The sequence below is a fragment of the Rhinolophus hipposideros genome, assembly GCF_964194185.1.
Source record: "Rhinolophus hipposideros genome assembly, chromosome: 17".
Classification (NCBI taxonomy): Eukaryota; Metazoa; Chordata; class Mammalia; order Chiroptera; family Rhinolophidae; genus Rhinolophus; species Rhinolophus hipposideros.
Window position 1 is genome coordinate 16,366,825 of NC_138063.1, and position 26,619 is coordinate 16,393,443.

The following is a 26,619-nucleotide window of genomic DNA, read 5'->3' on the forward strand; positions in this document are numbered from 1 at the left end:
TTCAGCTATCCAAAAGCCAAATAACTGAATTTGCCTGAATGTCAAGGCTAAAGCCAAACTGGTGTATCCTTAAATATCCAGATGTTAGGAGAGTATACCTCCTAATTCATTTCAGCGCTAGGGAGTTACACCAAAGAGTTGCTAACACTGAACAAGAACACTGTAGTCTGGCTAAGTCTATAGAGGAAAGATTCTATCAGCGTCTCAAACTTTTCTACCCCAGTAGATCTGTATCCACATTACTTTAGATAAATCAAATGCGGGGTGAAATTTATTACAGTACAAGTTTGTAACCTGAGACAAAAAGAAATTGCCATTATGGCACAAATATACGGTAGTAACCACTTTTTAAAAATCCAATAGTAGGGGCGGCCAGATGGCTCAATTGGTTAGAGTGCAAGCTCTGAGCAACAGGGTTGCCGGTTCGATTCCCACATGGGCCGGTGGGCTCTCAACCACAAGGTTGCCGGTTGGGCTCCTCGGGTCCTGCAGGAGATGGTGGGCTCCACCCCCTCCAACTAGCAACGGCAACTGGACCTAGAGCTGAGCTGCCTCCCGGATGGCTCGGTTGGTTGGAGCGCGGGCACTCAACCACAAGGTTGCTGGTCTGCAACTAACAGCGGCAACTGGACCTGGAGCTGAGCTGCGCACTCCGCAACTAAGGTTGAAAGGACATCTTGACTTGGAAAAAGTCCTGGAAGTGCACACTGTTCCCCAATAAAGTCCTGTTCCCCTTCCCCAATAAAATTTTTTTTTTTAAAAAGTGAATATCTTAAAATAGCTCAAGAGAAATCAATTCTAAATCTACAGTTCTAAAGACATAATTTCAGAAAGAACAATTCTGCTTTGAAGGAATGTCTGAGAGGCAAAACAAAATAAAACAAAACAAAACAAAAAAAACCCAAACAGGTAGCCAATAACATTTGGGCAAATCTAAACACTGATTATTTAAAAAACTAAGAATATCCAATTTGTAGGTAAAATAAAGAACTAGAGAAATTTGATTAGAATTAGTATATGTTAACATCCTTGTATTTGGAAAGAGGTTACAGATATTTACAATTTTTAGATGTGAAGCATGTTAAAATTTTAATGGTAATGAAAAGTACTTAAAATAGAATGTTTAAATTTCAAATCAGTAGAAGGAAAATACATAATAGAAAACACAGCCAATCAAAAAAGAAGACAGGAAAGGGAGAAGGATGGGAAAGGAGCACAGCACAGAACAAGGGAAAAATAGTAAAAGGAAATCCTAACAGACTTCACTTCTACACTATGGTGGGACAGTTATGCTGCAATTCTCCCAATACAAAACTAGATCCTGGAGAAAACAGACTTTTTAATTAATTACGTGGTTATACTATGTAAGAGAAATCTCTAGGCCCCATCCCTCTACACTCACAAAGGGGGAAAAACTGAGCTGAAACAAAAGCAGGAAAGGAGTAGGAAGCATCAAGCAAGAAACAAGTTTGAAAGGTACGACTTACCCTGAAGATATATGCTGACAATGACCTGCATTTGATCTCTGGAGATAAGTAAGGACAGCAGCTAGATCAAGACAGTTCAAACTAAGACAAACTAAAACAACTGCATTCACTCAGGTCCTAGAAGGGGCTAACATGGTACCAATGGATTGGCATCAACTCAGTGGAAGCAAATGCAAATCATATCTGAAGAAAAGCATTCACAATTTATGTCTTGTCTTCCCATGGATTCAATTTAGCCACACACTCAAGGAAACAAGTCAGAATGGTACACAATATCCAAAAATTTAGACTTGTAGAAACTTAAAATAGTACTAAAATCATCAGAAATAGAATATAAAATATTTATGAGTTTTTAAAAATTAGACTTATAAGAGACTGTAATGAACAAACAGGAAGATTAGAAAAAGAATCAAACGAAAAATATAATTACGGAAATTAAAACCATCATTAGTGTTTTAAATAGTAGACCAAATATTGCTGGGAAAAAATTAAAAATCAATGAACAAGAGACAGAACTGATGAAATTAGCCAAAATGCAGCACTGATAAACAAGATAATGAAAAACAGCAGATTAAGGGACATGACAGATAGATTAAGAAAGAATCATTTGTAAAATCAAGAGTTCTAGAAAAATAGAGAAGCAATAGTTGAAGGGCAAATGGCTATGAATTTTAGAGAAGTAACATGAATTGGAAGATACAAGATGTCACCATGTATCCAAAATAAATAAAAATAAATTCACACTTCCAAACATTATAGTATTAATAAATCTGTAGGACACCAAAGAGAACAGTTTATTAAAAGCAGACACAGATAGAAGATAACCTAAAAAGTCAGATGCTGAGGCACAAAAATGTTGAAAGACTAAGGTCACAGATGCTGAGGCACAAAAATGTTGAAAGACTAAGCTATTTATCCTTGCATTCTCATTTCAGAAAGCATTATTTTTCATTCTCTCTTTAAACTGGCCAAAACTGTTTACTTTCTTACTTTTCTTAACCCTTTAAACATTTCCAGGTGTCCAATGATTTCTAGCTGAAATAATTACAAGTATTGAAAATTTTTTTTAATGAATTATCTAAAAATGTAGTATACTCCTTTTATGAGTTTGACTACCTTATCAGAATACTATGTGTAGAAAATTCTATAGTTCTTGATCCACAGCACTATTTGCATGATTAAGTTCTGATGTTCTTGCTCCAAGTTATTGTTTTTGATAACCCCAATCTTCCTGTTAAAAATCCTTGGTAGTTAGCAAATTTTCAAATTTCAAGTTATCTAAAACTAAGTTCAAACTTCTTACCCAGAAGAAAGCATTTTTAAGCTATTCTTTATTCACGTTTGTGTACTTTATTTTTATCATCTTTTCTTTAGACTGTATCTGCAAAGGTCATAAACTTGAGAACAAGATTTCTCCAAACCAGTGCTGAGGGATACTTTGTTGGGTTCCAGAAACATCGTCTACGTCTTACAAATTATAAGATGTCCACATTCTTATATGGGAGGCAATTACAATGGAAGAGAAAGAGGAGTCCCATTAATTTAATAACTATATATTTGTTGTGGGTATGACATCCTTAATCTCATCTCCAAAAATGTAGAAAAGATGCAAAAACATCTAACCCATTGCTTTTAGACCCTACAGACTGGCCAGAAGGGACTTTTTCCACTATTTAGCATTCTTACAGACCACCACCTTGCACTGCTGTGTCCACCCTTCCCTTAATCTACGTGCATGGAGAGTTCCTTCTAGTTCTCTGTGATACGTACACTCCCCTCCCTGCCCACTCCTCACCTGGCCCCTGCCACACAATTCATTTATTCAGTATTTACTGAGTATGCTCTGTGTGGCAGGCATTGTGGTAGGTTCTGGGTATAATTAGAGGCATTAATTGAATATACATCACTATGGTATTTAAAACATCAACTTATTAAATGGTACATAGTATTTCAGTCAAAGATATCTACATTTTTAATAGGTGACTTGGCAGCAGAATTTCTTATTTGGTTGTTTCCTAATGGGCTGAATTTCTTGAGCCATTCCATATTTCACAGAAAAAAAAAGTTCTTACTATAGTATAGCAATAATTTGGCTAGTCTATTTTTTATGTGCAGGCATATATATCTTCCCCCTCAATTTATGGAAAATGTACTAATGCTGACCATATTCTTTTTATTGAAAAACAATATAAAATAGTTTTAGAAACAAGAGGAAGGTAATATTTTACATTATTTCTTCTATTATCAATTTTTTATACTTTGTGCCAGAATTTACTTCTTATAACTATTCTTGCTTTATTTGGAACACTTTGTGTTGTATTTCTACATTACTGAATATCTACTAGTGTTTAATTTAGAAGAGCTTAATAAACTGCTAATCTGAGAACAATGGTCTTTCCCTTGCTTTTCAGACCTTTTTTTCCTGAATATGTTTATTTATGTCCAGTGTTGAAATCTGACCCTGTCCTCTTCCAATCAGCCAACAGTTCTTTTTGTACCTCTTCCGGTAGTTCATAGAAAACTTCAGGATCAACGTTGGAAGGAAAAGTAATTTTCTCATCAGTAGAATCCTGCTCTCCATTTTCTGCAAGTCTTTCATGACGATATACTGTTGCTATTAGTTTCTTGTGGTTATCTGTAGTGTGGTTTTTGGAGAAAAGTTGCTCACTTTGTAAATTTGGAGATGAATGGAAAATAGATACATCAGAGTTTGTATTAGAAGAGAGGAATCCTTGAGATTCTTTAGGTCCTTGATTCATTCGTTCATCTTTTAATCTACTGTCCAAATAATGTGAATAATCCTTTTGGCTAGACGAATAAGAGGAACAACTGCTATTTAACCCTGATGTTCCTGGTTCACAGGGAGATACAGAGGGTATCTGTTTGCTATTACACAAATGATCTCTAGGATTTAAGGGACTACCTTGCATTTGTTTTGTAGAAAAGAAAGACAATACTCCTCTAGAGGCATGTAATGAACATCCCAAACTTCCTTTCCCTTGAATTTTTTCTCCAGATTTTCCAGAAAGTATTTCTTCTTGAATATCGACTGGAAGCTGCTTAAAAACTTCTTGGTCAATACCCTTAGGAAGTGAGCAGAGTGGGAATTCATCACTGTCCTTTTCTTTAAAAAAACTTATAGTATCTACTGGAGACTCCCCAGTTCTTGTACTTTCAATTCTTCCAGTTGGTAGGAAATCCCAATTTGTCTCTTTGTCTTTGGAAAAATCCTCCACATAAGTGTCTTTCATTTTCTAGAAGACAAGGATAACAGAATAATTTAGGTATCTAATATCTTTTAAATATTCATGCTGCTGAAGTGTGACTGTACCTATTATCTGATAATATGTTTCTATCCTAATCAATAACTTCAATCCTTTTAGCCAGTTCCAAGCAACTACATATGAGTAACAATCATAATTATTCACACTATTGTGTGGATTTTACCACTATTCCAGGAAGAGGTTCCTTCCTAGATAGCACTGAGTGAGAAGGTAGGTATGCATTTGAAGACCTGGAAAGGGTTTTAACAATCATGTATTCAAACTTCCAATTCTTTGAATAAAACAATGGAGTCCTAAAAAAGTAAATGATTCACCTAAGGTTATCTAAATACATACATACATCAAGGGCTGGTTTTCTAGAAATCCTTATTCTGAAGTGTAACATTTAACAGGAAAAAAAAAGTACTTCTATGGCAAAAATCCAACATCATTAAGATATAACACTCTTTTAAATATATATATATATATATATATAAAAATTTAAAAACACCTTCAATTCTAATTTGCATAATTTTTATGCAAAATTTTTTGCTTAAATTTTCCCTCTAGTTTTAAACACCATAAAAAATGTATACACAGTCAAATATATTTCAGAAAACATCAACACAATAATAACTACAAAAAAAGTAAAAGGAGAAGAGATTTGGGCCATTGTGTTTATTGAGCACCTACTGAGTGTCAGACATATACAAGTTACTTTCTCTTATATTTACCTCTCTAATACTGCTATACATTCAGGACCTTTCATTCTCATTCTACAGATTAATTAAAAAGTAAACACCTCTGAAAATTTCAGTTAACAAATGGATTAAAAAGGCTCAGGGAAAAGTAATTTGAAGAGGGCACTAATTCATTATTTCTCTAATAACACTATTCTGTTCCATTTTAAGCTTAAATGTAAATGAAAATACTTCTAAAATTATACTGATTAAACAATAAAAATGAAGAGAATAATAAAAACACTATAAATTAAGAGTTAATTGTAGATAAGGACAATTTAGTAAAAGATGATTATTTTTTTAAAGCACCTCACATTTAGTAAATAGAAGTTTGCCAAATGACCACACACACAGGGTTTTATTTTAGTCATTTGAACATATGACTGGCCTCTGCCTCACTCTTAATTTCTACATTTGTAAAATGAGTAGTCATATTCTATCAATATTGCTATCAGAATTCAATTTAATTTTAAAACCAATAAAACTTAAATATTTTAGCAAAAACATTGAGGGGGATGCTGGTAGTTATTTATAAATTTATAAGTTAACAGACAAAAAGATGTGATTTATAATATCTGGAAATATTTTCATATTTATGAGCTTATCATCATATTCCTGTATACCACTATAAAATAGTTCAATACCTCTAAAACAGGGAATCTCCATAATGGTTTTCTCTTTTATCCACTGATGCTTATGTTTTCTTCTCAGATCACAGTACAAATATTTAATAGCAACCATAATATGACAGGAATTACCGTGTTTCCCCCAAAAGAAGACCTAGTCGGCCCATCAGCTCTAATGCATCTTTTGGAGCAAAAATTAATATAAAACCTGGTCTTATTTTACTATAATGTAAGACCAGGCATAATATAATATAATTAATATAATTAATATAATACTGGGTATTATATAGTATTATATAACATATTACAAGACCAGTCTTATATTAGTTTTTGCTCCAAAAGACACATTAGAGCTGATGATCCAGCTAGGTCTTATTTTCAGGGAAACACAATATACACATGTAAGTCACTCCAACAGTATCACCCAAGAGAATCTCTAAATTCTATCAGTTAAACACAAATTTAGATTTGTAATTTAAACACACAAATTCAGTAACAGTGTACTTACAAAAGTGCGCTTGCCAGAGTGTGAAGTTGTTGATAATGATGGTGTTAAATAATAATCAATAGTCCCTTTCTTAGTAGTACTTCGTGCTTTGAGATTGCAGAAACACACACTTAAAAGTGTTAGATGAAATGGCATCTTCACATTCACCATATTTCGAAAAAGTTTCATAAGTAAATCAACCATTGGTGTCATCACATCATAATTTCCTAAATAAAGTGTTTAAGAAGACAATATCTAAACACATTATATCATAATTAATATTAGAAGCTTAATCTAATTTAAAATAAAATCCTAAATAGATATCACTGGGACATCTCAACAGTATGTATGTGTATCTGGGAAATCTCAACATTAGTACTAAATGCCAAATGAGTAAAAGTTTTCCAAAGGTTTGAAATATGGGATTTCTGGTTATGGTAGAATGATGGTATCAGAAAATTTCCCCCATAACACTGAACAAAACTGTCAAAAGCAACCATTTTGAGGATCTGAAAGTGAACCAAAGGCAAATAAAATGAGAAGCACTGATTTATGAAAAGCTGCTAGAATTTAAGTAACAAAGTGGGAGACAGCAGCCTTATTGTCTGGGGTTACAAATCTCCCTTCACACAGCTCAGCTGGTACAGTAGTTCTACCAGGGTGAGGCTGGCTGTGAAAGCCAGCAGCTTTGCTGCCAGAAAGGACAGACCTGATTTGAGGCAGAGGGCAAAAGCTCATACCCAGCAGCGTTGCCAGGAAAATGAACAAACTTGGTAGGAAACAAATGGAGAAATCGCACAGCTCTCTAGCATGATGCCGCAGTTTCATGCATTGGGGTGAATGAAAGATCAGGAACCAACCATAAATTTAACCAGGAGGTCTGGAAATGAAAAACCCAGAGAGGGACTAGATAAACAGCCCTCACAATCCCAGCTGGCTGGGAGGATGCACGAACATGAAGGGGAGGGCAAAGAGGGCCCAAAGCTCTCCACATATCTCTGACTGGAATGGCAGCAAGCATACAACAGAGATGCAAGAGGGCCTAGCAGAAAATAAAAGCCAAGGCAGACTTGAGATCACCTAAATTTTTAAAGTGTTCTCCAACCCATGCACATTATCTACTAATAAAAGGCAGAAGCCTTCCAGGCTCTTGCATTTGAGCAAAACCTTTGATTAATCATTGGCTAACCACTAAACTATGCAGACACAGGCATAACCTCCTCAGAAGCTAAAATAAAAAAATTTAAATCAAAAAAAGAAAAAGCTGAGCAGAGAAATCAGGGCAACACATCATAGGGAAGGTATATTCTGCAGCTTAAGTCCAGACAAGTTGCGAAACAAAAGAAAAAAATACCCACAGGAAAAAGAACCCCAAACTGCTACAATACATTATCCAAAATGTCCAGTTTTCCAAAAAATATTATAATATATGTAAGAAACTCAAGAGAGTGTGATTGATATTCGGGGTGGGGGGACAGCAATCAATAGAAATTGACTTTGAGTTGGATTTAGAAAGACTTCAAAGTTGCTATTACAGATATGTTCAAAGAATTAAAACCACTTTAAAGAATTAAAGTAAAATATTATAACTATCAAGAAAAGGGGAATATCAATAAAGAAACAGAATCAAACATACAAAGAAACAAAAAAAAAGGAAACTCTACAGTTAAAAAGTATAGTAACCCAAACAAACATAATCACTAAATGGGCAACCACCATTTTGAGATGACAGATCAATGAGAAAACTTGACAGCTTAATAGAAATTATCTGATCTGAAAAGAAAAAAGAACTACACACACCTGTAGAACATTTTCATTTTCTTTATTTTTTTTAAGAAGAGCGCAACTCACAGTGGCCCATGTGGGGATCGAACCGGCAACCTTGGTGCTATCAGCACCACGCTCTAACCAACTGAGCTAACCAGCGATCCCTAACATTTTTAAACATATCAACATATGTGTAATGGAAGTCCCAGAAGGAGAGGAAAGAAAAAGGGAAAGACAGAATATTTAAAGAAATAAGAGCCAAAACCTCTGTAAATTTCATTACAAAAATTATTCTACAGAATCAAAAAGCTCAATAAATCCCAAGTAGGATAAACACAAAGAGATTCCACACTCAGACGTATCACAAACTGCTATACAAGACAGAGATAAATGACTCATCCCATAAACGAGAACAAGAATACATTATGCCTACTAACAAATTGCCTCTCAGCTCCAAATTCACCCTTCAGTACCTGCTCCGTGATAATGAGTCAGGCTCCTTAAATTTTTTTCCATGGAACAAGTTTTGTCAGAGTAAGCACTCAGGAGACCATTAAAGGAGAAAGAGAGCTTCTCTTCCTTTTCCAATGTACTGTTATTTACTTTTTCTTGCTCCCATTACACGGTCTGTTTGCAGTACATATGTGTGGGGACATCCAATAATGCTCTGCCACACCACACATGTGGCACACTCAGTCTCTCAGCAACCTCAAACCCCAGCCCAAGCCTAATGACCACGTTATCATGGCACCACCAATTCAAACAGGGCACACACCAGGCCAGTGCCATAAACAGTGCCCCGACTCATTCTGCACACCCACCTAACAGCCTTGACTTGCCTACACCCCAGACAGTTGTTTCCTCCAGCTCTTCCTATGCAGGGACCATATCCTCCAACTATGTGCTAGCAGAAGAATATAGATTACTTCAGCATAACTAGCATTACCAGCCTCAGCTTGCAGGCATCTTAGACTGCTGTTACCAGAAGCCCTCCCAACATGGCCACTGCATATCCTAGCTCATGCACTACTCTGCCCGTGAGCAAACTCCCAATATCCAACTCCGCCTATGTGCCCATCAACCAGCCTCAGTTCATCCATGGATCAGTGGGTAGTTTTCTCTTTGCCCAGTAACCATGAACCAACTACGGGCCAGGTACCTCAAAGGATTATTGCATCATCCAGTGTTCGGCAGCCACACCTTCTCTTTGAAGGGTAGGGAAACTCCTCTTTCCAAGTTTGTCCTTTCTTGGGTACTTTTTTTTCCTCAGCCCTTTACACCTTTATAGTCAATCCCCTATCACAGTTTAATCATTATGTTAAACTTTCCCAGTTCAAATTTCTATTTGGTTATTCTCTCCTGATTGGAAGGAGACTGATAAAACCATTAACAGCTGACTTCTCGTCAGAAATAATGGAAACCAGATGGCAATAGAATGGTATATTCAAAGTATGGGAAAAAAAACAGTCAAGAACTATATATCCAGAGAAACATCATTCAAAAATATTATTTTGGTCGACTATTTCATAAATTTTAGTTAAGTAAAATGGTTTGATAGTGTTGCTTAACTCTTCTTTTCAAATGCGAATGGAACATTCTCCAGGATAGACCAAATGCTAGACAATAAAATTGGCTCAATAAATTTAAAGGATTTAAATTACTCAAATTACATTCTCTGATCAACATGAAATTAAAGTAGAAATGAACAACAGAAAGAAATGTGGAAATCACCTAATATCTGGAAATTAAGCAACAAGTTTCTACATAAATTTAGGATCAAAGAAGAAATCACATGGGATATTTGAAACTGTTTTAACCTCAATGAAAAAGAAATACAACAAAATTTATGGCATACAGCTAAAGCACTCTTAAAAGGAAATGTGTAATTTTAAACTTGAATAATTAGAAAAAAAGTATAAAATAATAACATAAGCTTCCATCATAAGAAATAAGGGGGAAATAGCAAATTAAACCTAAAGAGGATAGAAAGAAGACAATAAAGATCAGAGCAGAAGTAAAAAACAAAGTATAAAAACAATGGAGAAAAAAATTACAAAAGCTGGCTCTTAGAAAAGATCAATAAAACTGATAAAACATTTGCTAGAATGATAAAAGAAAAAAGAGAACACACAAATCACCAAAATCATGTATGAAAGACGAACATCACTACAGACCTTACAAAAATTAGAAGAATTATAAGGAAATATTCACAACTTAATGACAACAAATTAGACAACTTGGATGAAATGTATACATTCCTAGAAGATACAAATTACCAAAACTGACTCAAAATAAGTAGAAAATGTGAATAAACGTATAACAAATTAAGAAATCAAATTCTTATTTTCAAGTCTTTATAGAAACAAAATCCCAGGATAATGAATAGCCAAAAAGATTTTGAAAAAAATAAATCTGGAGAATTTACATTACCTAATTTCAAAATTTACAACAAAGTATCAAGACAAGCTGGAATTGGTATATGGATAAACACAGATTAATGGAATAAGAATGTCAAGAAATAAATCCTTACATTATGGTCAATTAGTTTTTGACAAAGGTGCCATGACAATTTGATGAGGGAAAGAATAGTCTTTTCAACAAATCTGCTGGAACAACTGGATACCCACGTGCAAAAGAATGAACTAAGACCCTTACCTTACTCCACACATAAAAATTGCTCAAAGTGAATCTAAGTGTCAAGCTTAAAACTTTAAAATTTCTAAAGAAAGCATGGGGGAAATATCTGTGACCTTTGGGTCAGGTAAAGTTTAGATATGACACCAAAAGCACTATCCATAAAAGAAAAAACAAACACAATGAAATACCACCATGCATACACAACCACAAGAATGACTATCATAAAAAAAACCTGACAATATCCAACGTAGGCGAGAATATGAAAAAACAGGAACCCTCATACATTGTTGGTGAGAATGTAAATTGTTACACCTACTTTGGAAAACAGTTTGGCAGTTTCTTAGAGTTCAACTTATCATACAAGCCAGCGGTTCCACTCCTTGTAATCAACCCAAGACAAACAAAAGCATATATGCACCCACTGACTTGCCAGCAAGTGTTCACAGCATCATTTTTCGTAATAGCCAAAAAAATGGAAACACTCTAAATGCCCATAAAGAAGTTATCTCATGCCATATAATTATACTTTTGTTTTCTCTGAACTTGGGAAACATTCTTAACTGAGTCTTTACTTTTATAATCTATTAAAAAAACAACAACAAAGTTTTCTAGTGAAAATTTTTGATGGAATGAAGATATTCAATAGCTCACTAACTCCCTGTGAAGACCCTCCATCTTTGGATCATATTTCTAATTCAAAGTTTGCTTTTTAAAGAGTTTAACTTGCCAATTAAATTATTAGTAAATTAGCCCATACCTGTCCCTAACTTGTGAATTATGTGGGATGGAATAGGGCACTGACGGCTCTCACGGCCAAAGTGCTTCTCAGATGAATACCGACGGATTATTAATCTTACTGTATGTGGCTTCCTTCCATCTTGGCATACTCTAAAAATAAAGAGACAGAGGACACAAGCAACTAGAAAAAGTATTACCAAAAGATTTTTTAAGTTGTCTTATATACCTCATTTATCTAAAGGTGACAGATTACTAACTATAACAATTATTAATACAGTTGATAATTAGGCAGTAAGCAATATAGGTCCCTGAATAACCCAAATAAATTTTACAACGTCTATGCACTAAAGATCTGAAATTTCAAATGTACAGCATTCAGGCCTTAGAAGACAGTGCTATCGAAAAAAGAACAGAAATAAAATATAATTATAACAAGCCATTTTATAATCCAAGTCCAAAATATAACTAAAAGCAACATATTAAAATCAGCATGAAATTTAAGAAACTGAGAGAATTATTCACTGACAGAAGCAGACATGAAAAATGACAAGATTTTTACACATTTGTTTAAAATATAAGATTACAAAAAGAAAAAAAATTTAATGAGAGTACCTTTGTCAAAGAGCACTCCCAAAAAAACATCCAGGGAGCCAGTAATAATATCACCATTATGTGACGTATTAGAGTAATAACTTGAAAGATCAATTATATACTATATTTGGGGAGATAAGTCCATATACACGCATCTTAAAAACTGTTATATCCAAATGGTGTTGCTTTTAGTGTTGAAAACAAGTTTTAATGATAATTTACTTAAAAAGCAGACAATCTAATTACCAGATAAAATATATCATTACAGAATAACACTTTCCTTTTTATATGTATGACAATGCATTTAAAATCACAAATATAAAATACAAATATCGTACATTGTTAAACATACTCAAATCGAAGATTTCAAGTAGGAAAATTTAGATTTTTTTGGGTAAATAATTTTTTCTCTTACTGCTTTATCAAAAAATTTCTTGGTCGCTGCTTTGCTATGATGACTATCTTAAATGGTTCCTGTAAACAAGTTACTAGTTTAAATGTCTTCCACTTAAACTTGTTCTATTCGGTCATCATGCAATTCAAAGAGCATGATTTGGTTTCTATAACTAATTAAAACATGCTAGACAAAAGGTTGTATTCTAAGCAATCTTAAATTAGTGTCTAGAAGACGTTTTAAAAAATTAGAAGATTTTGTTCCTCTTACATACCTATAGTATTAATCATCAGATACTCTAGAAAGAAAATACACTCCTACACACGCAATTATTCTTTTGCCAGTCACTTAGGTGGTATTACATCTCAATCACTGAAATAAGGGTCCATGATATAGAAGAGGGAATGGCAAGCAGAGATAAGGATAAATAGTTAATAGTTATTTCACACGTGTACAGCAGTCTCATTTCTGGGTTGATTCTTCAAATGAGAGAACCTACAAAATTTAATTGCGTGGTTTTTCTATGTGCAGAACTGTTTCCAATGGCCAGGCCTTTCACAACAGTCTTACATCTAGCAGAAACAAAGCAGGTGACCCAGTTTCACTAGCATATCATGAGACCAGCCTGAGTCATATCACTGGAGCTGGGTCCTATAGTCAGCCCCAGATGCATGCAGCAAATGATGAAATGCAGGGCTCTGCTCAAGGCATGAGAACCACACTTCATGGCACAGCAAGTCATAGGAAATTTCACTTCATCAGTTTTCTGAGACTGAAGAGTCATCTGAAAACCTTTTTTCTCTAGTCACAGTTAGCATAGCCATCATTTAGCATCATTACAGAAGCACAACTACCCAAAACTGTTAGACCCCTGACATTCCATTTTGAAAAATCAAAGAAATGGGAGGAAAAGAAATAATACTCTTCCATAGAGTATTGAGAAATAGATATATGATGGCAAAGGAGCATGAGAAAACTAAATGCCTTGTTTAGTTTATGCTATTTGTACACTCATAATTCCAGTTGACATTTTTCATGTACTTATAGACCAGTAACCCTGCACACACCCACAACTGTCCTCCCTGCTCACAAACACAGCCCCACTTAGCTATTCTTTTGTCTGACTCCATTTTCTTTCATGTCTGAGGCAAAGGAGATATAAGGCTTCTTCTGCTTTCTCTATCATTGTTGCTCTTAATAATTTCCTATCCTCAACCATCACAAATTTATAGGTATAGGGATTCTAGAGTTATCCATAAAACCTCCTTAGGTAAATGTCAGTAGCTATATAACCACAATGTTACTAAAAACCAATGGAACCAGACAGATTAAATTTAGTTAAGAGCATCTTTGCAATAGTTTATAATGTAGAGAAATTCAGTGATAAATGATCTATCTTTACACTGTTTAATCTCCAGTTAATTTGTGAATTCCAAGATAGAACATCAAGTATTCTTTCCATATACTACATACAGAAGATATAGGATGATATGGCAAAGTAGAAAATCACCTGTTCAAAAGACTAGCAAGTAACTCTTCGATCTTATTTTTAGCTTCGACTTCTGATGAACATTTTTTAAACGAGTCTTCTTCACTAAAGGACTACCAAAGAAGCACAAATAAAGGATTGTAAACCCAAAGAAGCATATCCAGTTATCAATATATATGTCAAATAAATCAACACATTCTTTACTAATTTTACCTCTTCTGCTTTGAGCCATTTAGTTCACCTTTGTATTAACTCTTTTTATCTGCAAGTTACTATACTCCACTATAAAGTGCATTGGAAGTCAAGAAAATTATAAAGCTCTAGTACCAACTCTAAGCTTCGCTACAATGACAGCAAGGCTCGTTATCTCCTAAGACTTGAAAGTTTAACCTTGGGCACTAACTTATTTAACATTCCTAAAGTACAGTATCCTCATCTTAAAAAAAAGGGGGGGGGAGAGGGAGAAAAGGAGGGAAAAGATACAAACAAACAATAGAACTACCTACCTTGAAGGTTTGATGTGAAGATAATGGGCTAATGTATATAAAGCACTTAATAAAAGTGCCTGTCACACAGGAAAGAAAATCAATCAATGTGAACTGGATGATTATACCTTTCTCCATTTTATAAATTGCTAGACAACCCTAAAAACAAGACTTTTAAAAAATTAAAATATTTTGCCTTATATATGTAATACAGGCTATTAAAATTAAGTAGTATTCAATCGAAGAGGCTAACTTCAGAGTTAAGTGCTAATTCTTAGATTGAATTTAAGAATATTTATTAATCTCATATAAATTAGCCATCTCATAGGAAAGGGATCATGTACTAACCCAATAAGCAAACTAGAATAGTAAAACCATAGTATTAAAACTAGAAATCTTTATCTTAAATAATGTGACAGCCACTACTCAATTAAAATAAACATCATTAGCATGCACCTGAGGTAGTCCAGAGGGTGTTACAGGAGAGTTATCCTCTCCAAAACTGAGCTTCTGAATACGCTGAGCAACTGAGAGTCCTAATTCCTTTTCTAATGTTTTGGATGGAAAAGTTTGAAGATCATGCACACTACTGACACCCAAGGCTTCAAGACGTTTGGTAGTTTTATAGCCAATACCTAAACAAAAAGAAATGTACATAGTGTTACAACAGTTTTTCTCCTTCAAATAAAGCTAGATAAAAAGATTATAAACATATCAACCATGTCTTTAAACTTCATAATTAATATTTTGCTAAGATCAAACTTTGAGAATTAGGTTGTTCTTCTTCTGCTCAAGGCCTCTGAGTTATATGAACCACTTTGAAAACCTAACAGCCCTAGTATAATATAATGAATATAGAGGCAACCAATAAATTCTGTCTTGATAAAATTAAATTTTTACCATCTGTTATATAACACTGTGGAAGTATTTAAGAGTCATGGTTATTATTCATGTAAAGAAAGACTGTCACATATGCCAACAAATTGGATAATCTGGAAGAAATGGTTAAATTCCTAGAAGCATATAATCTTCCAAGGCTGCATCAACAAAAACAGAAAATCTGAGCTGACCAATTACTACTAATGAAATTGAATCAGTAATCAATAAGCTCCCAACAAACAAAAGTCAGACGAGATGGCTTCACTGGTGAATTTTACCAAACACTCAAAAAAGAATTAACACCAATTCTCCTCAAACTATTAGAAAAATTCAAGAGGAGGCAAGGCTCCCAAGCTCGTTTTACGAGGCCAACATTACCCTGATCCCCAAGCCAGACAAAGACATTACAAAAAGAGAAGAGGGCCAATATCTCTAATGAACATAGATGCAAAATCGTCAACAAAGTATTAGCAAACCGAATTTGGCAATACATTAAAAAGATCAAACACAATGATCAAGTGGGATTTAGTCCTGGTATACAAGGTTGGTTCAATATCTGCTAATCAATTAACATGATACACCATATAAACAAAATGAAACAAAAATCATACAGTCATATTCATAGATGTAGGAAAAGCATTTGACAAAATCCAGCATTCGTTTATGATAAAAACTCTCAGCAAAGTTGAAATAGAGGGAATATATATCAACATAATAAAGGTCATATATGACAAACCCACAGCTAATATCATACTCAATAGGGAAAAGCTAAAAGCATTCCCCTTAAGATCAGGAACAAGACAAAGATGTCCGGTTTTACCACTTTTATTCAACATAGTACTAGAAGTCCTAGCCACAGCAATCAGACAAGAAAAAGAAATAAAAGGCAACCAAATGGGAAAGGAAGAGCAAAACAGTCATTATTGCAGATGACATGATATTATACATAAAGTTTCAGTTGTCTTAAAAATTCACTTCCACAGAATTCTATTACAATGTCTTATTCCTCAGCAATGTCACAGAAATGAAGTTTCACATATTGATTATTGATGGTCTATAAAAACATATTTCATCTTCAAAGATACAAACTTGCCCCAGGACCTGATTAGATCACTGAACACCATGAGAAAATAAGTTTCCTCATCTTTAAAATAAAAACTTTGTCCTAGATGCTTTGGAAGGTCTTGTGCAGCCCTAATGTTTTATATGTAAACCCAAAATAGTTAGTAAAAGACCAACTCTACTCTCAAGATGCAATGTACAATATAAATATATGAACCAGGAACTGGAAATAAAAGAGCATATGCTTCCAGGTAATGACTTTCAAACTATACAAAATAAGTGAAACTAGAAAAGTACTTTTCATATATTTCCTAATATAGATTTCCTCCAAAAAAATTAGGTTTTTTTGGTTTTCTCCAAGTACACAGTTTCTAAGAATTTATTATATGTATCTATAATTTTTAAAATAAAAAAATACAATAAAAACAATATATATCCAATTTTACTTACCAGGCATTTCCTTTATGTGGTTCAAACTATGAATGAGATCTTGAGAACTTTCAGGTAATAAGACTGTTTGTTGATTTGGTTTAAAGACGCCAGAAACTAATTTTGCCAATAATTTATTAGAAGCCACTCCAGCACAGCCAGTGAGACCCAGCTGATTATACATGGCTTCTCGCATCTCTGCTGCAATCTGAGATCCAACAAGTAGTCTGAGGTGCAAGGTGTCATGCAGGTTTATAGCTACAAAAACAGCCAATGTCATTAAAAGTCACCACAAAATCTTTTTTTTTTTTAACAAATGAGTGCAAAAAGGGTACAGGGCTTATTTAACCTGAATCCACACACACCACCACCCTGCAACCCACCTAACTTGTTATGTTCACGGGAATTCTGTAAACACCGTGTTTCCCCAAAAATAATACCTAGTCAGACCATCAGCTCCAATGCGTCTTTTGGAGCAAAAATTAATATAAGACTGGTCTTATCTTACTATAACTTATTTTACTTATTATACTTATATAAGACCGGGTCTTATAATAATTTTTACTCCAAAAGACCCATTAGAGCTGATGGTCTGGCTAAGTATTATTTTCGGGGAAACAAAGTAACTACAGATGGAGTGAATTCCAAGGGCCTGTGATAGTGAATACATAATGGGAATGATTATGAAAAGTGAATTGTCACAAAAAATTCCTGATATTAGTAAAACTTTTCCTCATGTTTGCCTGTAAATAGGCATAAATGTAAATGTATTACATTAATAAGAAAGCCAATGTTACAGTTTTAAAGCTCTGAATCTAAACTTTATGTAGTAGCTTTATGTGCTACTGAAAATAATTCTAGATCTGTACATATTTAAGAGATCTTTTATGAAAAGCGTAGATACATTATATACAAACAAAATTTTCTTAGGTGTGAAAGTAGTATAAGTTATATCAGACAGTCCTTTTTCTTAGGACTATTGACAAATGAAATGTCATGATGCCCGCAATTTATTTTTAAATGGCTCACCGATCACTGAACCAATCAATTAAACAGAAAATAAAATAAAGCAAATGTGAAAAAATGATAACAACAGATGTACCTACAAGGAAGGGCATAATGAGTGTTCTCATTATAATATTCTGTCAACTTTTCTGTAGGTTTAAAACATTTCTTTTTAACAAAATCTTGTGTGGAGGAGAAAGAAGTCGTGAAGAATTAGACATTTTCTTTTTAGGGTATGAAATCTAGCTCTCTGTAATATGTTTTAACTAATGAAGTCTGAGTTTGCTTTAAAATTACATAGACGCATTAGGAATCTTGCTACTTGGCCTTTGTAAGTGATAAGCGCACAGGTACAAAAGAAACAGGTAAAGTTCATGTCTAAAAGAGAACCATAGCTTTCCCCCCTTTCTTTAATATTAGGGAGGTGGAAACTAAAAGGGAGATTAATCAACAGCTGTCACAAAAGGAGGATAAGAGGAAGCACATGTTGAGACTCAGGAGCAAGAACATCAGGGCAAGTATTACACAAAAGCAGAGTAGCTTGTCTTCTATGTGGTACAATGTGGAAGTCACAAGCAGCATCACAAGACGTTTAAAAGTCTAATTGGATATTTAGTAGAGCTTATTGCAGCGTATTTTCAAATGCAAAATCTCTGGAAATACCATCAGTTCTTTATATTTTAATAAGTGAAAGAGATGAACCATTCTGCTTTCTCACTAAGAGTTGGCAAAGATTATCTGAATTAATTAAATATGGGCTTGCAAAAGATGTCACGTAAGCCTACACAAGATTCCATAAGCGGTAACACAGGAAGTCAAGGGGCAACATTAGGGTTTTGGGGGAATAGATGGGAACAAGTAAAAGAGGCAACAAAGGCAAATTTAGGCTACTTCAAAATTTTGCTTAAATATAATTTTAGGACAATCAAAAATTATTCTAAAAAGCGTACTGTTTACCTGAAAATAAGACCTAACCGGAAAATAAGCCCTAGCATGATTTTTCAGGATAACATCCCATGAACGTAAGTCCTAATGTGTCTTTTGGAGCAAAAATTAATATAAGACCTGGTCTTATTTTGGGGGAAACATGGTATTATCAAGCCAACTCCTGTAACTTAAGGATGACCCAAAGAGGTACAGCTCTTAAAAATGGTAATGTAATCACTTATCGGCCTTTTGGCTAAGATCAAGTGTAAAAATGGTAATGCACAGTCTCTGTCAGAGAAATGAAAAGTGCACAGAGCATTGAGCTACATGAGCAACACCTAATTTTCATCATCTTAGACGGATGACTGAAATATGGCTATGCCTCCAACGAAAGCCAAAAATCTTTCAGAAAGTCAACTCATTGAACTCTCTGAACATTAAGAAATGTATGTACTTTAAAGTTACTAAATAGAATGAATACGAACCCACTTACACTGATTATTGTATACATGACCCGACACGGTCAGCGCTGAAAGCTCATCACTGTGAAGCTGCTGTAGTCTCTTCTCAACCATTTCTGTTAGATCCACAAAATTTTCATCAAATCCAAGTCTCTCAACAAGTGGACTAAATTCTTCCAACAACTCTAAATTTAAATAATATTGGAGTACAGATGTAACAAGTTATAACTAGAATGAATTTACTATTTTATGTTTACATCAAATATGTTGTTAAAGGTTTTGCATATATTTACATTTCCACAACATATTTAATAAAGTCCTCAGGTTAGAGGGATTTTTAATTTTTTCCGCCCACATTTTGAGTAAAGTCAATATTTTTACAACAAAGTAAGTCCAAAATTGACATTCCCTGGGCAAATTTTCATAGCAATACATTTAGCTCAATCTCCTATACCTATAATCTACAGCACATTAAATATCAATGCTTATAGTTAATTATAATCTTGAACAGTGTGTCAAAGAATAAATTATAATCTGCCTAGAAAAGTAAAAATAATATACTCTATTTTCCATAGGAATTTTTAAAGGCAAAACAAAACAAAATTTATAACTTCCAATTACTATTGAGTCAAAATGAGAAGTCACTTAATTTTCAAAATATACCGCAATTCTCTATTTTGATTAGCCATTCCCCAGCTTATTCTTTAACGGTAGAGATGGACCATGACTTATGTGTATTTGAATGTCCAGCATCTAGCATAATACCTAGTCCTTACGTCAAACATTTACTAAATTGAACTGAACCAAGATTTGATATAAATTCAAGAGTGGTATCAATTTTCATTTTTAGGATTAAGACTAACAACTTTGAAATCACTGAGAAGAATTTTCACTTCTCTCTGAATCACCTATTGATACCAGCTGGATGGAGAAAAACACAATTTTTTTCACCTATCAGGCAAAATCTTTACAATATGAGAATATCTAACACTCTCATACATACTAGCAATATGTCAGGACAACCTCACGTACAACATATAGCAGTATTCAAAAATTTAAATGCAAATTACTTTTGATTTAGCAGTTAACCTCTAGGAACTTACCTTATGGATATCCCCATAAAAGTATGCCAAAATTTGTACATGAAATGTTTACTGAAGCATATATTTGTAAGAGAAAAAAGTTGGTACCAGCCTAATAATCCATCACTATCAGAGAAACTATATGATTTATCATTCAAAACAGACTTTTTTTTTGAATAAAAGGAGCTATTAATAATTACGTAGGGATAATAGGCATAAAGTGGGACATGTTATCTTCATATCACTAGAGGACTGGTTAAATAAGTATGGAACAAAATACAAGAGAATACTGTGCAGGCATTAAAAAGAATAAGGAAGGACTGTATGAATGATATGAAAGACCACCAAGAACAAAGGCAAGATGCACAACTCTTAGGTATTATATAACCTCTTCTGTGTAAACTTTATGTGCCCATAAAAAGTTAACTTCTTAATATTCAGACACACATACAATTTTGCATAGATGCACAAGGCTACTTTGGGAGTACAGTCTTTTCTGCTATCCCTTCGTCCCCTTTCCTTCCATTACAGCACCGTCTCTTCCCCTCCAGAAGGCAACTAATATTAAAAACCTAGTACATATCCTCTCATGTTTCTCTTCCTGTTCATATATACACAGGGGAGAGGGGTTTGGGCTATTGTTTTATACATCTGGAAAACGTGATACACTTTTTAGCATCTTGCCTTTTACTCACTCAACAAGGTATATCTTTATGCGTCAAAAATGTACCATGTTTCCGTCGGACATTGTACTTTACTATAAGACTGGGTCTACATAACATAACATAACACCCGGTCTTATTTTACTGTAAGACCGGGTCTTATATTAATTTTTGCTCCAAAAGACATGTTAGAATTGATTGTCTGGCTAGGTCTTATTTTCCAGGAAACATGGTAGAACCAATGCATTCTTTTTAATGGCTATTTAATATTCCAATGTAGAGAAGTCAGTTTATTTAGCTATTCTTATCCTGATGAGCATTTGTTTTCATTCCCTATTTTTACCAATCATGAACCATGCTACAATACACATTTTTTCCTTATGATTTTATTTTAGATAAATTCCCAGAGGTTATATCACTTGATATAATACGTATCTTTAACTTCAACAAATGTTTCTAGATTTTTTAAAAGTCTATAATACTTTGTTTTTACTTTTTCTCACATTATTGTTTTGCAAATATGATGGACATAAAATAGCATCTTACTAATTCAAATTTCCTTAGCCAATAATGAAGTTGAACTTTCTCGTTCCACATAATTGTTGGACACTGTGTTTGCCTTTTTAGTCATTTGCCCATTCATATCCTTTGTCCATTTTTCTTGAGATTTTTTCCTTGTTAATTTATAAGAGCTTTTGGATGTATGACATTTAACACTTTCATCTGAAAACTGCTACAAATAATAAAAGAACAAATAAAAACAGTAGCAGAAAAGATAAAGGCTAATCCTTATACATTTTTTAAACTATATATTTGCAATCTTCGAGTACACACATTTACATTTTTCCTACAATTTACTAAAACACTAAGATTCAAACCCAAACTTTAGTATGGAAGAGTTTATCTACATTATAATATTCAGTATATATAACAATTTTAAAAAGTAATATACCCATTATTTTTGCTAATAGTTTTTAACAAATCAATTTTTAATTATGTTAAACATTACAGAAGCCTCTCCCAACTAACACTAATGCATGGGAGTATAGCATATTTCATCATAATTCATTTAAATTTAAAATATTTGGCTTTCTTTGGTATATCTTCCCATTTTCTCACTTTTAAATTTTGTTTTACATTTTTTTCTCATATTCACATGGCACACAGTCACAACAGACTTCAAATTCCTTCCAACTTTACACTTTTTTGGTCAACATTTCTTATAACATATAAAGTCATCCTCATGTAAATTTTTTTTAAAAAATGGGCAAGACCCAAAATAAAGTTATTAGCAAAAAGGTACTGACTTATGGCATTTTACATTTATTAAAGATTCACGTAATGAATAGGCAGCCTATATAACAATTAATACTAAACACATATTGCAAATCTGTACCTGTAACCTTATATGACATCTCCCTGTAACGAGTCAAGTCTTCTCCATTAACTAATACCAGCTGTGGACACTTTTCTTTTGCATCTCTAACATTCATAAGTTTCTTAACTCCAAGTTCCCTTGCTTCATAGTTACAGGTAACCACCAAATATTTCTGCTGCACCCCTGTAAAAGATAAATATTTTGTGAGAAAACTGAGCAGAACTGAAAAAAAATCTTAAAATGTAGTTTACTGATGCCGTATTACAATTGTAAGTTGTAATGCAATGTTTTGATAAAAATAAAAAGGTCGATCTCAGTTAAAAAAATATAGCCTCCATTCATCAAAGCTCTATAAAGTAAAATTAAACAGAAATTACCATAAATCAATATATTTTATGGAGTCTTCAGCATAAAAACATACAAATAAAATCCTTCTAGAATTTTTTTCAGACAAAACCAAATTTATATTGAATTAACTCTATATGTAACTCTAGCCTATGTTTCACCAAAAAATAAAGCAGATGAAAACAACTGAGTACAATTGTTACTGCTAGAAAAATCTCTTATCTTCTGAGTAACTGTCCAATGAACATAAAGCAATGTTCTAAGTGCCAACCTACAGCAATCATCAGGATCTCCCTTCAATAAATGTTCTAAATATTGAATCATTCTTCCTAGTCATCTGCAGAAAAGATCAGACAGTGAAATGGCATTATGGGGACTCCTCCTTATCAAAATAATTAAATTATTATCATCTACAGACTGTATAAAAATGCTAGTTTACTGGTGGCTTAAGATTGCTAAAATTAGCTTTCCTCTTTACACAAGTTGATTTTACTACTGTAAAAGTAACGTCTATCTAAAACTTGTAAAACACAAACATGTGGGGGAAAAAAGGATTATGTCCATTCCCCTAATGGAAGATAACTGTTTCTTAAATTTTGATACTATAAACAAGACAAAGAAACATTTCACACAAAGATCTTTGATGTGTCAGATAATGCCCCCTTAAGATTCATCAGTGAACTATTTACAAAATCAGATTGGTAACTCCCTTAACCAAAAAAGTAGTTTTTAATTGCAGAACTAAATTATATGGACTCACACTAATATGTCACCAGCCCAAGTTAAGTAGTCATGTATTTAAGTATTAATGAAAAACTATTTTGCTTTCTCCTAGAAACTTTCAACATTACATCCCTCACTTCCCCAAATCATTCATTCCTGTCTTAACTACACAGTATCTTTCTATTAAGCATCATGTGTTACAATGCAACTAACTGAAATGCTTTTAGGAGAAAATTTAGGTCCCCTAATCCTAACTCCTTGACACACTTAGGAAAGTTTAAAGATCCTAAACTGACCTTAGCATACCAAAAACTTGGTTCTTTAGTAAATCAACTAAATTAGGTTGAATTCGGATTTACCAAAAACAAACTAGGAATAAGGGTAGCAGCAAGTGAACCAAAATTGCTCTTTAAATCCTTACTACACATGTAAAATAAATTTTTGGAAATTTAGTTTTTCAATTTATGATATAATAAAGTTAAAACAAGGCAACATTCTAAAAGTAAATTATCAGTGTAGAATTTCTTTGCTTTTTATTTATACTTGTGTTTTTATGGAAAGCTTGCTCTATATCCCTGAATACTTAGGGTTCTGTTCAAAATCCAACTATTTTGTCACAAATCAAGAGTTAATTTCAAAAAGGGGAGGATAACTCCGTGCTCCTTACTCCAAAGGCTGCCAGTTGGATTCCCACATGGGCCAGTGGGCTCTCAACCACAAGGTTGCTGGTTCAACAACTGGAGTCCTGCAAGGGATGGTGGGCAGCGCCCCCTGCAACTAGCAACCGCAACTGGACCTGGAGCTGACCTGCTCCCTCCACAGCTAAGACTGAAAGGACAACAACTTGACTTGGACAAAAGTCCTGGAAGTACACACCGTTCCCCAATAAAGTCCTGTTCCCCTTCCCCAATAAAAAAAAATCTTAAAAAAAAAGGGGGGGGAGGATAGACGAAATCGTCTATTAAAATGTTAACAAAAGAGGTTGTTTCTGAGATAAAAGGAATGTAAAATTTCAATCACTGAGAAAAAGACTAAGTTTATTATGGTCTTTCTGTTCATCTATTCATTTGTTTATATTGTGTCAAATTCACTATTTATTAAATGAAGTTCATAAAGTTTACACCTGGTAGGGAAGCAAAGATTCTGTCTGTAAAGCACCTTAAGAACTGCTTCAAAAATTTTTCTTAATAAATAAATCAGGACACAATAAACATTAATAAATGAGTAGCTAATCCTTTTATACAATGAACATATTATCAACGTCCATAATTACCTAAAGGTTTGCCCTTTAGTTCCGGATTTGAGATCATTTCTACTTGTGCGTAAAAGCAATCCAGATCCACGTGTACTACAACTCTGGGTGAAGAGCTTCCTGCTGGCACCACTTGATCGTGAACTGATGCACAATATGCAAAGAAATACAAACACATATCCAAGCTGATTATCACCTGAGCAACTGGTTGTTCCTTAAAACACGGTAACTGAGAAAAAGAGGGCAAAGTGATTTTAAAAGTTTTTTCCTGGATTTATTGTATCTGTCAAAGCATCTTAAAATGACAGACATGAGAGCAACTCCATCTACAGCAGGGTCTTCAGTCCTGTTTACTTACTTAGCATTTCTTTGTGAACTGTATTTTTCTCAAGATAGTAATAAATTTGATGGAAAGAAATCCTGATCCGCACTGGAAGATGCAGTGGGTAATCCTACCACTTGGAAGTTTAGAGTAAAACTTAGAGTAAATTGGAAGAAGCAGAAAAATGTAAATGCTGATTTAAACCAACTTAAAAATTATTCTAAGTGGCATATCCTTAGATTTCAAGAATTCATAAATGTAAAACTGCACAAGGCAGGATTATACTTAGCTCCCATATGAAAACAGGATTATCTGGCTCAGTGCTGAATCCCTGTAACAGTGCCTGGCATATAATAGGCTATCAATAGATACTCGCTAAATTGAAACTATGAGTAAATATTTTTTGGATTTTTAAAACAGATCGTGTCATGGAGAATTGGGCGGGAGAGGATCAAACAGACGAGATTTCAGCCCTTAAAACCAGTTTGAAAACAAGGCAGGTTACATGCGGTGATATTCTGGTCTGGATCCTGGAACAGAAACATTTATCGTGGGGGAAAAAAAATGATAAAACGTGGCCAAAGCTTGTACTTTTTGTTAATAATGTCATGCCAAGGTTAATTTCTTAGTTTTGACATACGCACCATGCTGACGCATGCTATTAACGCTAGGAAAAACTATCTCTGCAACTTCTGTAAATCTAAAAGTGTAATCCAAAATTTAAAAATTTAAAAGGAGAAAAAAAGAAAAAAAAAAAAGGCAGGGAAGGCGCGCGCTGGCCCCGGGCCCCGGACGGCGGTACAAGCCAGGAGGAGCCGAGGCTGGGAGCGGGTCGCCGGCGAGGCCACTGCGGACCTGCCTCGCCCTCGGCCCCGCGCGAGCCAGGCCCCGCAGCGCCGGCTCAGGCCAGGCCCCGACCCTAACACGTGGACGAGGTTCTCCACTTCTGCAACCACCGCGCGCTCGGGGGCCTCCTTGGCTTTCACTAAGCTGGTAGCGGGATTACGAATGCACCTTCGACTGCCGGAGTGACGCGCCCACCCTGCTCCCACTAGGCGCAGCCACCCCTCTCGGGGTCCTTCGCCCAAAACAGGCAGCGAAGGGCAGCCCTCTGGGCTGAGCCCGGAAGACGAAAGGAACCACGCGAGGCGGGGACGGTCGCACCCCAACGGCCGCCGCCACCGCCCCGGGCGTTCGCCCGCCCCGCCCTCCTCATTTACACCAAGGGAGGCGGCCAGGCTCCTCAGGCACCGGCGCACCCCACGAGCCGACCGCCGCCCCCGCCTCCTCCCGCTCCATGGCGCGAGCTGCGTCCTCTTCCTCGTCGCGGAGGCCTTCCTCCGCTAGCTCCGCCCCCAGCTTCTCCATCCCGCCGCGGCCGACCGCAG

The 26,619-nt window shown here is 34.7% G+C and overlaps 1 protein-coding gene across 13 annotated transcripts; it reads right to left on the reverse strand.

The window, feature by feature from the left end:
* Positions 1–1,012: 1,012 nt before the first annotated feature.
* Positions 1,013–26,619, reverse strand: POLI (DNA polymerase iota). Of its 13 annotated transcripts, XM_081078459.1 has the most exons (11): positions 26,452–26,559; positions 25,876–25,931; positions 24,931–25,053; positions 22,608–22,772; positions 19,500–19,652; positions 17,096–17,332; positions 15,161–15,339; positions 14,241–14,332; positions 11,765–11,895; positions 6,625–6,830; positions 1,013–4,741 (listed from the first exon to the last, which is right to left on the reverse strand). In XM_081078459.1, exons 2-11 carry the CDS (start codon positions 25,886–25,888, stop codon positions 3,920–3,922), a joined length of 2,121 nt encoding a protein of 706 aa, XP_080934585.1. In that variant the 5' UTR covers positions 25,889–25,931; positions 26,452–26,559; the 3' UTR covers positions 1,013–3,919. The 13 variants fall into 13 exon arrangements, with proteins under 13 accessions (XP_080934585.1, XP_080934578.1, XP_080934589.1 ...); XM_081078452.1 differs by lacking the exon at positions 25,876–25,931 and having other exon boundaries at positions 26,452–26,619; XM_081078463.1 differs by lacking the exon at positions 25,876–25,931 and having other exon boundaries at positions 24,931–25,138; positions 26,452–26,582.